At 38.9% G+C, this 11,125-nt stretch overlaps 1 protein-coding gene across 16 annotated transcripts in view; it reads left to right on the forward strand.

Moving 5' to 3' along the window:
* The window catches only part of CREB5 (cAMP responsive element binding protein 5), a 349,218-nt gene extending 339,485 nt beyond the window's left edge, over positions 1–9,733 (forward strand). For 12 of the 16 annotated variants that reach the window (XM_065583406.1, XM_065583413.1, XM_008170343.4 and 9 more), the window contains 2 exons: positions 1,356–1,464; positions 3,101–9,733. In XM_065583406.1, coding sequence (XP_065439478.1) covers positions 1,356–1,464; positions 3,101–3,264 — 273 coding nt within the window. In that variant the 3' untranslated portion in view covers positions 3,265–9,733. Of the gene's footprint in view, positions 1–1,355; positions 2,753–3,100 lie in introns of those variants that run through there. The other 4 variants (XM_065583411.1, XM_065583412.1, XM_065583410.1 and 1 more) reach the window with 2 other exon arrangements.
* The last annotated feature ends 1,392 nt before the right edge of the window (positions 9,734–11,125 follow it).

Raw genomic sequence — 11,125 nt, forward strand, 5'->3', positions numbered from 1 at the left:
CCCTGCACCCCAACCCCCTGCCCTGAACCCCCTCATAAACCCCTCACCCCTCCTCTGCCCCAATCCCTTGTCCTGAGCCCCTTCTTGCACACCGCACCCTCTCCCATACCCCACACTCCCTCCTGCACCCCAACCCGCTGCCCTGGCCCTGCATACAATTTCCCCACCCAGTTGTGGCCCTCGGCCCAAAAAGTTTGCTCACCCCTGCTCTATAATCACCAGCTGGTGGGGATCAATGTAAATGGAAGTTTCTGGAAATAAATTGGACAATAATTAAAAAACAAATGTGGGGTTTTTTTATGTAAAATCACACTGTCCAAGGAGTTGTTAAATTTACAGACACAACCTCAGTTAAAATTGGGATTAGAACAGATCAGGTGGGAGCAATTCTCAGACAAACATAAACTCCTTTAATTTTAAGAATGAACCAATCCCTGTACTCAGTTAATTAAGAAAACAAGGTTTCACTACTTGGTAAATTTTAAATAGTTGTTTTGTGGCAAACTAATCCTGTTTGTACCAAAAGGCATTTTGACCATATAGTATGACAAATTACATTATATAAATCTACCAATTAAAATGCAGTTGTTGGAAAATCACTGAAATATGTGTTTACTATATATTACTGTATTTGTATGTCTGTGGTTGTTGAGGGGGCTCAGGATAAGTGAGTCTAACATACCATGGATGAGGGAGCTATGGTGTACAGTGAAATTACAGGGACGAGTAATAATTTATACAAATCACCACCCATACTATCTAATGGATCTTTTCCCTCTCTGATTCTGTATATGATTCTATAAGCCTTACCCATAATAATGAAGAGTCCAGATTTGCAAGCAAGATAAGATTACCTTATTCTTTTAAAAGGCAAAATGACACATTTTCGATCAAAGAAAAACCTGGAGCAAGGATTTTTTTAACTAAAAATGTCTTTGTTAAGGTTGTTTTAATTAACATTTGTGTTATTTCCATTATACCAAGCAAAATTATACACACATAATGTACTTACTTCAGATCTACAGCATTGTGTATACAACATACGGTAAATTGACAATAATGGTGCTTAAATAACACTAATATTGTGACACAAACAGTAAATGCAACCAGACGCAAGACTAGTACACTAGGTTACAATAGCTCAAGTTGATGGAGATACTCCAGATTGGCACTGATGTAACAGAAGGAATTTGTCCCAATAGCTACTGTGTAAAAGAATTCTCATACAGTGGGCCAAATTCGGTGCAAAGATCAATCCTATGCAGCTCAGTTTTCTTAGTTACAGGCGAAGTCTCACTCGTTTGTTAACTTTTTGCCACTGTCTTAAGTAAAAGTCTCTCTTTCTTTTTCCATAGAATGAGGTTTCCATGTTGAAAAATGAGGTAGCACAGCTGAAACAGCTATTGTTAACACATAAAGACTGTCCAATAACAGCCATGCAGAAAGAGTCGCAAGGATATATAAGTAAGTAACTGGTGTATTTCCATGGTCTACAATCATTCATAAGAACAGCGATCAAAGGTACCAGTCCCTTCCTCCACCCATTCAGTCCTTTCATTTAAACCATTCTTTCTGAACATCCTAGAATTAAGGTTTAAAATGAAATATCTGGGGGGTGAGCAGATACATTTAAAGGAGCACTCTTACAACTGTTATGAACCCTAATCCTGCAATTGAGTGCTTGAAGACAAACTACTGCATTTGCCAGGAGACTGATTTCTGCTGGATTGGGACTGTATGTTTTAATGATTAATAATTTGTAAAATAAAGTTATGTATTTACCAAGCCCCAACCAAAAATGGCATGGTGTGGTTCAAACATAAAATATCACTAGTCTCTACGCCACGGTGCTTGAAGCAATGGCACTGCGCCTGCAATGAGATGCACACAGATAGACACTTGTTCCCCTGAAGAGGAGCACCAGTGAACTCAATGCTCCATTCTGACAAATGTACGACAGGCAACAATGCTGGTGGGTCCAGTAAAATACCTCAGAGCAGAGGTAATGGTGGAACCCAAAAGAGTCTAATCATAGAAAAACTAAGCAGGAAAAAATTACAAACATTTTCCTCCAATGAAAATGGTACCATACTCTGAACTTGGTATGTCTGAGGTATGCAATCTCTTCTTCATTCTCTTCTTTAATATTCATCTGTCATTAAAAAAGAAAAAGTTAATGAAGATACTGTAGCTAACTAGAGAGAGAAACAATCCAAGTGGACATACTGCATGTATAGGAACAGGTGTTCTGCTGTGCTGAGTTTCTGCTCAGCATGGCAGAGGAAGATTGCTATAACTCCCTGCTTCTCTGCCTGGCTCCAGAATAGGTTAGAGCAGCCTGAGAGCTGTTTTAATATTTGCAAGATGGCAATATTCCCCTAAAGCAACAAACAGACAGAGTTCAGTGTGCTCCAGTCGTATCCCCAACATGTGCGCGCACACACACTCTCACCCCCTCCCTGTCACCCCTGCACTGGTGTCTCCAGAAAGGGTTGCATAGGTGCCAGCTATGCCAGCTCTATGCCCTTTGGGAGTTTCTTTACATTAGGAAAATTATCAATATGGGAATAGGGCCAGATTCCATCCCTGCTGCACCAAAGTGAATAAGGCCTAGTATTAGTATTAGTCCTAAGGACAATGGGATTTCATTATCTTTACTACTGAGTCTTGCTTATATTAACGTTTCTGTGCTGCATTGCATTGTAATGCATATTTCAATCCCCTCTGCTGCAATAAATAAAGTATTTAAGCACCCAGTTACCAACTCTCGTAATTCTAATCGCAAGTCTTCTGGTTAGAAAAAGTCCCAGCTCCTAGAATCAGGTTATTACATGACTCTCGTTTTTAAAAGGGAGTAAGTTTCTAGCCCTCGTAGAGAAAAGCTTGAAAATGTGAACCTCAAAGGCTCTAAAAACCTCAAAGGCAAACAAAACAAAAAAAACCCTCCATATCTCCTATTGTTAAAAATCTCATGATTTTGAATGATTGGAGTTGGCAGGACTGCATCCTTGGTGGTCCATCTTCTATTTAACAGCACTGTAATACATCACAGGCATTCGACATGTACACATCATTTTAGTGTGTGTTCTTTTTTCCCCAGGTCCTGAGAATAGTCCTCCTGCAAGCCCCGTCCCAGCTTGCTCACAACAGCAAGTCATCCAGCATAATACCATTACAACTTCCTCTTCCGTCAGCGATGTCGTAGGAAGCTCCACCCTCAGTCAGCTTGCCAGTCATAGAACAGACATGAACCCAATTCTTTAAAACGGATTGGTCAGAAACTGCTATGGGAGAGTGGTAGCATAATCAAATGTCCTTTGTGTTAAGGACATTTTCAACACTAACTCAGCCCTGGAAGACTCCTCAGTCCTTGGAAGACTCTGGCTTTCATTTTTATAGTTATTAAAATATGCCTTTTATACTTAGTTACAAAAAAGGGAGTTATGCAATTAATATGCTATCAGCTTGGGAAATGCTTTGGTGCTTTCTCCAATTTTTTGGTACCAGTTACTTGTTTATAAACGGAAATGTTTCTGTACATAGTTGTGTTTCCTTCTTACCAATCTAGCCCGAGGCCTCAGAATCATGGAGTTTTGTTAAACGGCAGCTTGTTAGCCAAAGTCATACATAGGTAACTAGGAATAATTAGGCTATATAGATATTCAGGGAGTCTGGTGATAGCACATGAGAAAGTGAGTTAGCTTTGCAATATCATCAGAACCCCACTATGTATTCAGAACCTCTTTCAGAGAAAAGAATGGTTTTATAATACATGGATATCAGAACAAATTCAAACCCAGGTAATATGCCCTTTTGTCTTGCTTTTCTCTTTCATTTCCCTGTTGTCCCTCTTCTATTTAAGCTCTCTCTTTTGTCCTTCAATTGTCCTTGCATCTTCCCTCTCTAAACTCTGTGGCTCTTTCTCCTTCAAGCTCCCCCCTGTCTTCGCATTCCAAGTCTCCCTTCTCCTTTTTTCTTCTGAGAATACTAATGAAGAAGAAAATACTTCATACCCAACCTATATTCCCCTCCCCCTTCCCTGTGGGGAAAAAAACTGTTGGCATGGTCACTGCTTTCAATAGCCCTTCACCCACAGCTGGGCTGCACTGAACTTTTGCTTTTTAAAAAAGAAATATGCAGGAGTTTAATGCTCCTGATTTAGTGTTTTAATAAACAGTGAAAGTAGTTTAGCCACAGGTGATGCACGATTGAAAGCCAGCTGTGCTGGTGCTAGGGGGAAGGAGCCTTGCACGCTTCTGTTGTAAATGTCCATGGCAGAGTACAAGGATAGCAAATCACACCTGTTTATTACAACTGGTTTTTTACACTGCCAATTGTTAATGTAGAAAAGCCATGTAGTATATAATAATTCAGAAAGGTTCTATTCACTAAACCAGTGACATTGTTTCATCATCAGCTGCTAATAGCCTAAGATTAATATTTCATTTATAGCCCATTAAATCAGTTTGACCAGTGAGGAATAGGTTATTGTTAACTACCAGGAAAAGACCAGTTCTTCACAGCTGATCTTTTAAACATATGTGGGACGGATCCTTAGCTGGCATAGATCAGTGTAGCTCCATTCATGTAAATGATGCTATTATGCTAATTTAACTAGCTGAGGATCAATCCCAGGATGACATTAAAGCACTTTTTAGCTGCTGTATGCTACAAGAATGCTGTAAAGTCTGCTATATGCTGTGGGTGAAATTTACCCTGTGCAAAAGGTCAGCACTTCTTACATCCTAATTAAACCCAATTTTGAATGCTTAGGCCTTGTAGGCCTTGTACTGGCCCTCTACACAGAGGTGACTTTCACCCTGAGATAGTACCAGTCACATATGGGAAATCAAACATTAAGAGCACAGTAGATAACAGCCAGTTAGTTATATTATTTTTCAGTATGTTTGGACCTGATTCTGCTCCCACTGAAATCAGTGGCAAAAATCCCATTTACTTCAATGGGAGCAGGACCAGGCTCTTACTCTGTTGTGATAAATGTTCGTGACTGCATTTTTTAAAAAACAAATGCTAATTAACATTACTCCTGGCAAATACTCTACTGATAAACACTCTTCATTCTCAAGCTGAGTTGTTTTCCTCAAAGGTCATTTCATTGTTTTTAGAGGAATAATAGTTTTTTAAAGGGTGGTTTTTATTTAAAGAAACAACAACCAAACAAATGAAGGCCTTTCCCCTCCACCCCCCACGAAGCACTGTAGTGATTAGAGCCCATTTTGGAAGGGAAAGCAATCTCTAAGGATCATGAATCATCATTTCTGAATTCGTTTTTATCTTGGTAACTCAGTTAACTTTTTATCAGTATTCTTAAACAACTCTCTTTCCATTTATGCAAATATTTTTGGAAGAAGAATTTTGAGTGTACAGTATAGATCATGACTTGATTATATAGTCTAAGAACCAAAACAATTAAGAAAAAAAAACAAATATAAAGGATTTTCTATTATATTTTAGCAAACATATACTTTTAAAATGTTTTAAATATTGAATCTGTAATTCATTTTTAAAGTCCAATTGTAATAGCTGAATGGTTTTGCTTCCTCATAGCTACTAAGGAAACTTTTGTTCAAATATACAGCTTTAAACATAAAGTTCCAGTTGAAGCTCCATTATAAAAAACAGCAGGTATTATCGGTCCAAATTTCATGCCTCACCATCAATCCCTGTCCCCAAAAATGCCATCATAGTGTTAATTTCGTTTTAACTTTTTTTTTTTGTGCATGGATAGCACTTAAATACATTATAAAAGAACGGTTGATAATATTAGAAACACAAATGAGCTACACTGCACTAGAATTCAGATTTGGTTTTACTTTTGTTCAGACTCAGCTGAAATATTTAGCTGTTAAACTGAAAGACTCTACAGTAAAAAAAAAAAAAAAAAAATCTTGCCTGAGTTTTGTTAAATCCAGCAACTTGACAGTTTGACTGATGTGTATTATATATAGCTCAATTATGTCTTTTTTTAATGCTAACTAGGCAAGCCAACCATGCATTTGCCTAAATGTGTAATTATAATTAACTGTCTCCTCGCTATACTATTGGCCTATCGGTATAATTGTTGTTAGTGATGTGGAAATAAGTAAAGGATGAAAGCTATTTGCTATTGCTTCTTGTAACTCTAAGTGCAAGATTCACAGGCCAAAACAACATGCAGCATATTGATATTAGGTATATCAGTAAAAGGACCAACCATACCGCTTACCTTTCATTGCTCAACAAATGAGCTTCCATCATGCTTAAAATATACTTGCTTTTTGGAGGACTGACCCTGCGGCCTTTATTTAGGCAAGTGGTCCTTACAAGTCATCTCACTGGAGACTCTGATGTGGAAGGGCTGCAGGAACAGGGCCTATGTCTTCTCCAGACAACATCTCCTGTTCGTTTTTAAGTTCTGCTATTCTAAATCCATTTTCTGTGCTGTTTCATTTAAGGATAAATTCTAGTTTTCCCTGGGCTACTACTGGAGACTATGTATCACACCTGCCTTTCTTCAACCTATTGCAGCTGTCATCGAAGTCACTGCCAGTGAGCTATCAGAACGGCTCCCCAGCCTTATTTCATGGGAGTTAACAGTACAGATGGATTATCCTGGCCACGTTTCTCATTCAAAATGAAGCATCCACATGTTAAACATTTCTATGTTCAGCATCACTCACTGCGTGACATTGAAAAAGAGTATGTTGGAAAGCCCAGCCATGGATGAATGCAATACTTTCCCCAAAGTGCTGTGTTGTGATTCAAACATTTCGTCCCCCTGAGTCAATTTATGCAAGCCATATTCATAACACTGCCTGTGGGAGACAAGTAGTTTGTGTGCTATCATGTTGTGTTTCTAGGACAATGATGATGAGGAGGATGTAGAGAATTTCTTGCTGTTTGGAGTTAATTCATGCAGTATATCTAAATGTATGAAGCCCATGTTCTGAATAGTGGAAAGTCAATGGTTCAATTTCAGGTGCTTACTTGCCTCAATATATATGGATTTTAGCATGTTAACTGATCTTGTCCTGTTAACTAACAAAACCAGCTGTAACTGTTGTCAAAAACATGTCTTTTGGGGATTTGTATTTTTTTAAGCAACAATATTAAGTGTTTAAAACAGCCTTTTAGTTAGCATAGAGTGTGCTTTTTAGCAGCTAACAACACATTTTTTAAAAAAAAAGTATATAGTGAATTTATGAAAATTCATGAGGACCAAAGCAAAATTTAAACAGGAATCTATTAATGTAGTATTCACATAGAATTTTATAAAGTATTTATTAATAAATGTTATTTTAACACATTCCATTTGAACAGTATTCTTGTATGGATTCTGGTTTTTTTTAAAGTTACAATATTAGTTTTGCAATAAACTACTCTAGGTGTATGTGTAGGAAGTTGTCCATCTAAGATGGAAAGGTTTGCTGAGGTCTAATGTACAGAAATTCCTAGGATTGTTTTCTTTAAAGCAGCATCTGCTTTTTGTAACAACAAAAGTTATGAACTTACACTTGTTTCCTCTTTTTTTGAAAATGCTGTTCTCTCATTTTAGAAAGCACAGGTAAGCTAAAGGGAAATAATACATAAAACTGGAAAGCCTGTCTTTACTAGGATGATTATATATCACCAATGGAGATCTAATGCCATTCTTGCTTCTTTTCTAATATTACATAGTGAGTTGCACTATACTGCCTTACCATTGCCCCTTCTGGCTTTTACTAAGCAGTGTTGAGTAGCTTAGTTTAGACCATTGAAGCTCCATTATATATCAGATAAAATGATTGGAGGGGGAAGAAAAACTATTTTAATTTGTATAAATAAAAACTAAACAGTGCCTATAAAACAAAACCAGTTACGACTAATTCATATCTCAGTTCTACATTTCAGTTATTTATATTATTTTACAATTGCACTTTAGCTCTCGCTCTCTCTTTCTCGCTCTCCCTTATTGAATCATTTAAACATTTGCACCAGATACATTTATATGCTTTCCCTGTTGGCATATCTACCATTTGTCTGTCAGACCCGCCCAAATGGAGGACGGCTAAGAGAAGCTGAGTGCAGCCAATCTGCAACATGACTTAGACTTTACACCTTCTTCATGATGGTATATAAATGTTTTATTATGCAAAGTACGTGAGGCAGCATCAAAGGTATATTTACTTATAGTTTATCTCATCCTGAGAACCAAAGTGTCCTGTATACTGTATGGCAGGAGACTGGCTCTTTTGTGCATTATACTGCCCTTTGACTGTTGTCCAGCCCACGGTAGCTATTGATCTACAGTGACAACAATGGCCATACAATGTGCTTGAATTTTAAGTCCATAAAATATAATGTTGCCTCGTAACTTAATAGGGGACAGCACCTTTAAAATAAAAAAAGACTAAAACCTAAGAACAAACAAAAGGAATAAAAATCTCCTGGTGAAAAAAGCTCATTCATCTGAAGTAGTCACCAAAGATGATAAAGTTTGTGTTCACGTGTGACCCCTTCCTACTGCTTGTGGTTATCTGGTTTTTATCACTGGCTTTATGCTTGGAGCTAAATTGCTTCCCAGGGCTTGTTTTCTCTTCTGTGAGTCTTCCATACCTTTCAAAACTACTTTTCAGCAAACTTTAAAGACAATGTAAGGCCGAAATGTCAGTGTGGGCTAAAAGATTAATTCTCTGCATGGGAAGTCTATCCCTTTCCAAGGTTTTCCTTGGCTAGGAATCAATAAGTATGATCAGTTATAGTTAGACCAATGTGTAATATCTGGTATACAGGATCTGTAGGCCCAGTCTTAATGCAAGCTAAACATTGCTTATGTTAAGTTTTATGATGCGGAACCATTTCAAAACCTTTGTATTATTTTATAATGTAGCGTTGGCCTTTTGTCACATCTCTAAACAAAATATTATCCTCTGAGTCTGCTTCACACATTGAAAATTGTAGCTTTCCAGCGATTGCAAGAAAAATAACAAGAGGAGGGGAAAACCAGTGTTGATAGTAAAGGGAAATTTTGAGGGGAAATGGATTTTCCATCCCTCTCTCCCTGGAGCCTGCTAAAAGATCCCTGGCAGTGACAACTTTTACCACGGCTCAGAAAGATACTTCTGAAAGGCAAACCATTTCTGCAGCCCTTCCTCGGGCAAAACTCAATGATGTTGATTGCCTGAGTAAGGACTTCAGGATTGGGACCCAGGTACTTCCCAATCCATATTCATGGGCTTCCCCTCCATATATTGCTAAATTTAAACACTGATCAGTTGCTTCTTTTAAATATAGTTACTATACAAGAACATTGATTTTTAAAGAAACTTTTAGCACTGCTTGGAGTAAGCCTAAACTATGGAAGTCTATAGATATATATTAAAAAAAAAAAAAAGGTGCTGTCACTTTAAGTTTTGGGCTTGAGGTTGTTTGTATTGTACTAAAGGTTTTGTGTTTGTCTGTTTGTTTTATTCTGTAAAGTAACCACCTTCCTCACTGGAAGGAGAGAATTTTTTTTTTTTTGGTACATAAGTGTAAATACATGCTGCGGCATTTAATATGTTTAATTTTATGTTACGCTTTTTGTTGCGTCCTGAACACATTTATTGTTACAAATGGACAATGCGTTCATTGAAACTGTTCAACTAGTTCAGATTTTTACATCTCTTTCTAGCTAGAAGAGACAAGATTTTGTGCATTTGTACAAATGTTAATATCACTGCAATTCCAATATAATAAAGCACTCAAATGCAAATACTGCCTCGAGTTTTGCTGCATCCATTTGTCGGAGCGAGGAAGGTAATGGGGGGGGGAGACAGCGTGGGGGGGGGGTCAGAAGATAACCTGCCTGAAATAGGCTAAATTGGTCAGCAGAGCGTTTCTTTCTTAGCTTTCTCAGCGGTGGAGATATTGAAGGATGCAAATCTGCAACATGCTGAGCCCCTCATCATTTACTGGCATCAGTGGAAGAAATTGATCCCTGTGGAGAGGCCCAGCATAAGTCTGACATTGCATGTAAGCCCTGTGTGGGATTCAAGTGCTGAACTGCTGCATTCTGGACCTCTACACAGAGGTGAATTTCACCCAATGATGATGAGGGCACCCAGCACCTTGTAGGATCAAGTCTTAGGGTTGAATTTTTGTCCTGTGCAGAAGATCTACCCTAGGCCTCAAAAAGTATGTCTACACAGCAAAGAAAAATCCGTGGCTAGCCTATAGACATTGGGAACCTCCCGCGTTTCAGAGTCCTAGAGCCCAGACATCTACACAGTAATGAAACAGTCCTCCAGCCCAAACCCAGCAAGCCCAAGTCAGCTGGCACAGACCAGCCGCAGGAGACTGGTTGCTGTGTAGATGGACCCAAAGTGTTTCTAGACCTTGCATGAGCCTTCTGCACAGAGGTGAATTTTCTCCTAAATTAATATGTATGCTCCTTATCCCAGCAGAATTGTATGAGCTGCCTCTACTCTTCCTTGTCAGTAAAATGTTTATATCTGAATCATTTAAAGTTAGGGTGAGCCTGCCTCTGCAGCAGCAAACCCAGCTTCAGGGGAATTCCTGTGCTTGCCTGGCAATAACTCCAATAAGAAATGAGCTTGAGAAAGCTCTTTCAAGAGCTGAAAGGCTGAGAAGACTTTGCTTATGGTCCTCTGTTGCTGTATCTCAATGTCAGCAGGTAGTTCTGCTCTCTGGGAGCCAACCCCACTATTCATGCACAAGGCGCCTCCTCCCCCTGTGCAGGGTCAGTCACAAGTGCAGTCTCTCTCTCTCTCTCTCTCTCTCTCTTTCCAAAGGTTGATCCTGACCAGCAATGGCAGCCACCCCAAAAAGGGACATGGAGAAGTTAGGGCCATGCAGCACACCCCCACTTTCAGAGTTCACTGACTATGCAGGGCACATGCTGCTCTCTCTTTAGGGATGACACAGTGGCTGTGCTCCCCAGACACAATGGCTCCTGGAGCTCCTAGCAAGGCAGGACTGTTCTGCGTTGACCCCAAAGCAGGGCTCTATGCCACAATTTAGTCTCTGCCTGTCCAGCAAGACTGCAATGTTTAGTGCCCAAATTACTAAAAAGCAGGGTCATACCTTTAAAAATAGCTGGCCTCTCATGAAGACACATCACAAGACTTACTGTCAATGTGATTAT

The sequence above is a fragment of the Chrysemys picta genome, chromosome 2 (assembly GCF_011386835.1).
Source record: "Chrysemys picta bellii isolate R12L10 chromosome 2, ASM1138683v2, whole genome shotgun sequence".
Classification (NCBI taxonomy): domain Eukaryota; kingdom Metazoa; phylum Chordata; order Testudines; family Emydidae; genus Chrysemys; species Chrysemys picta.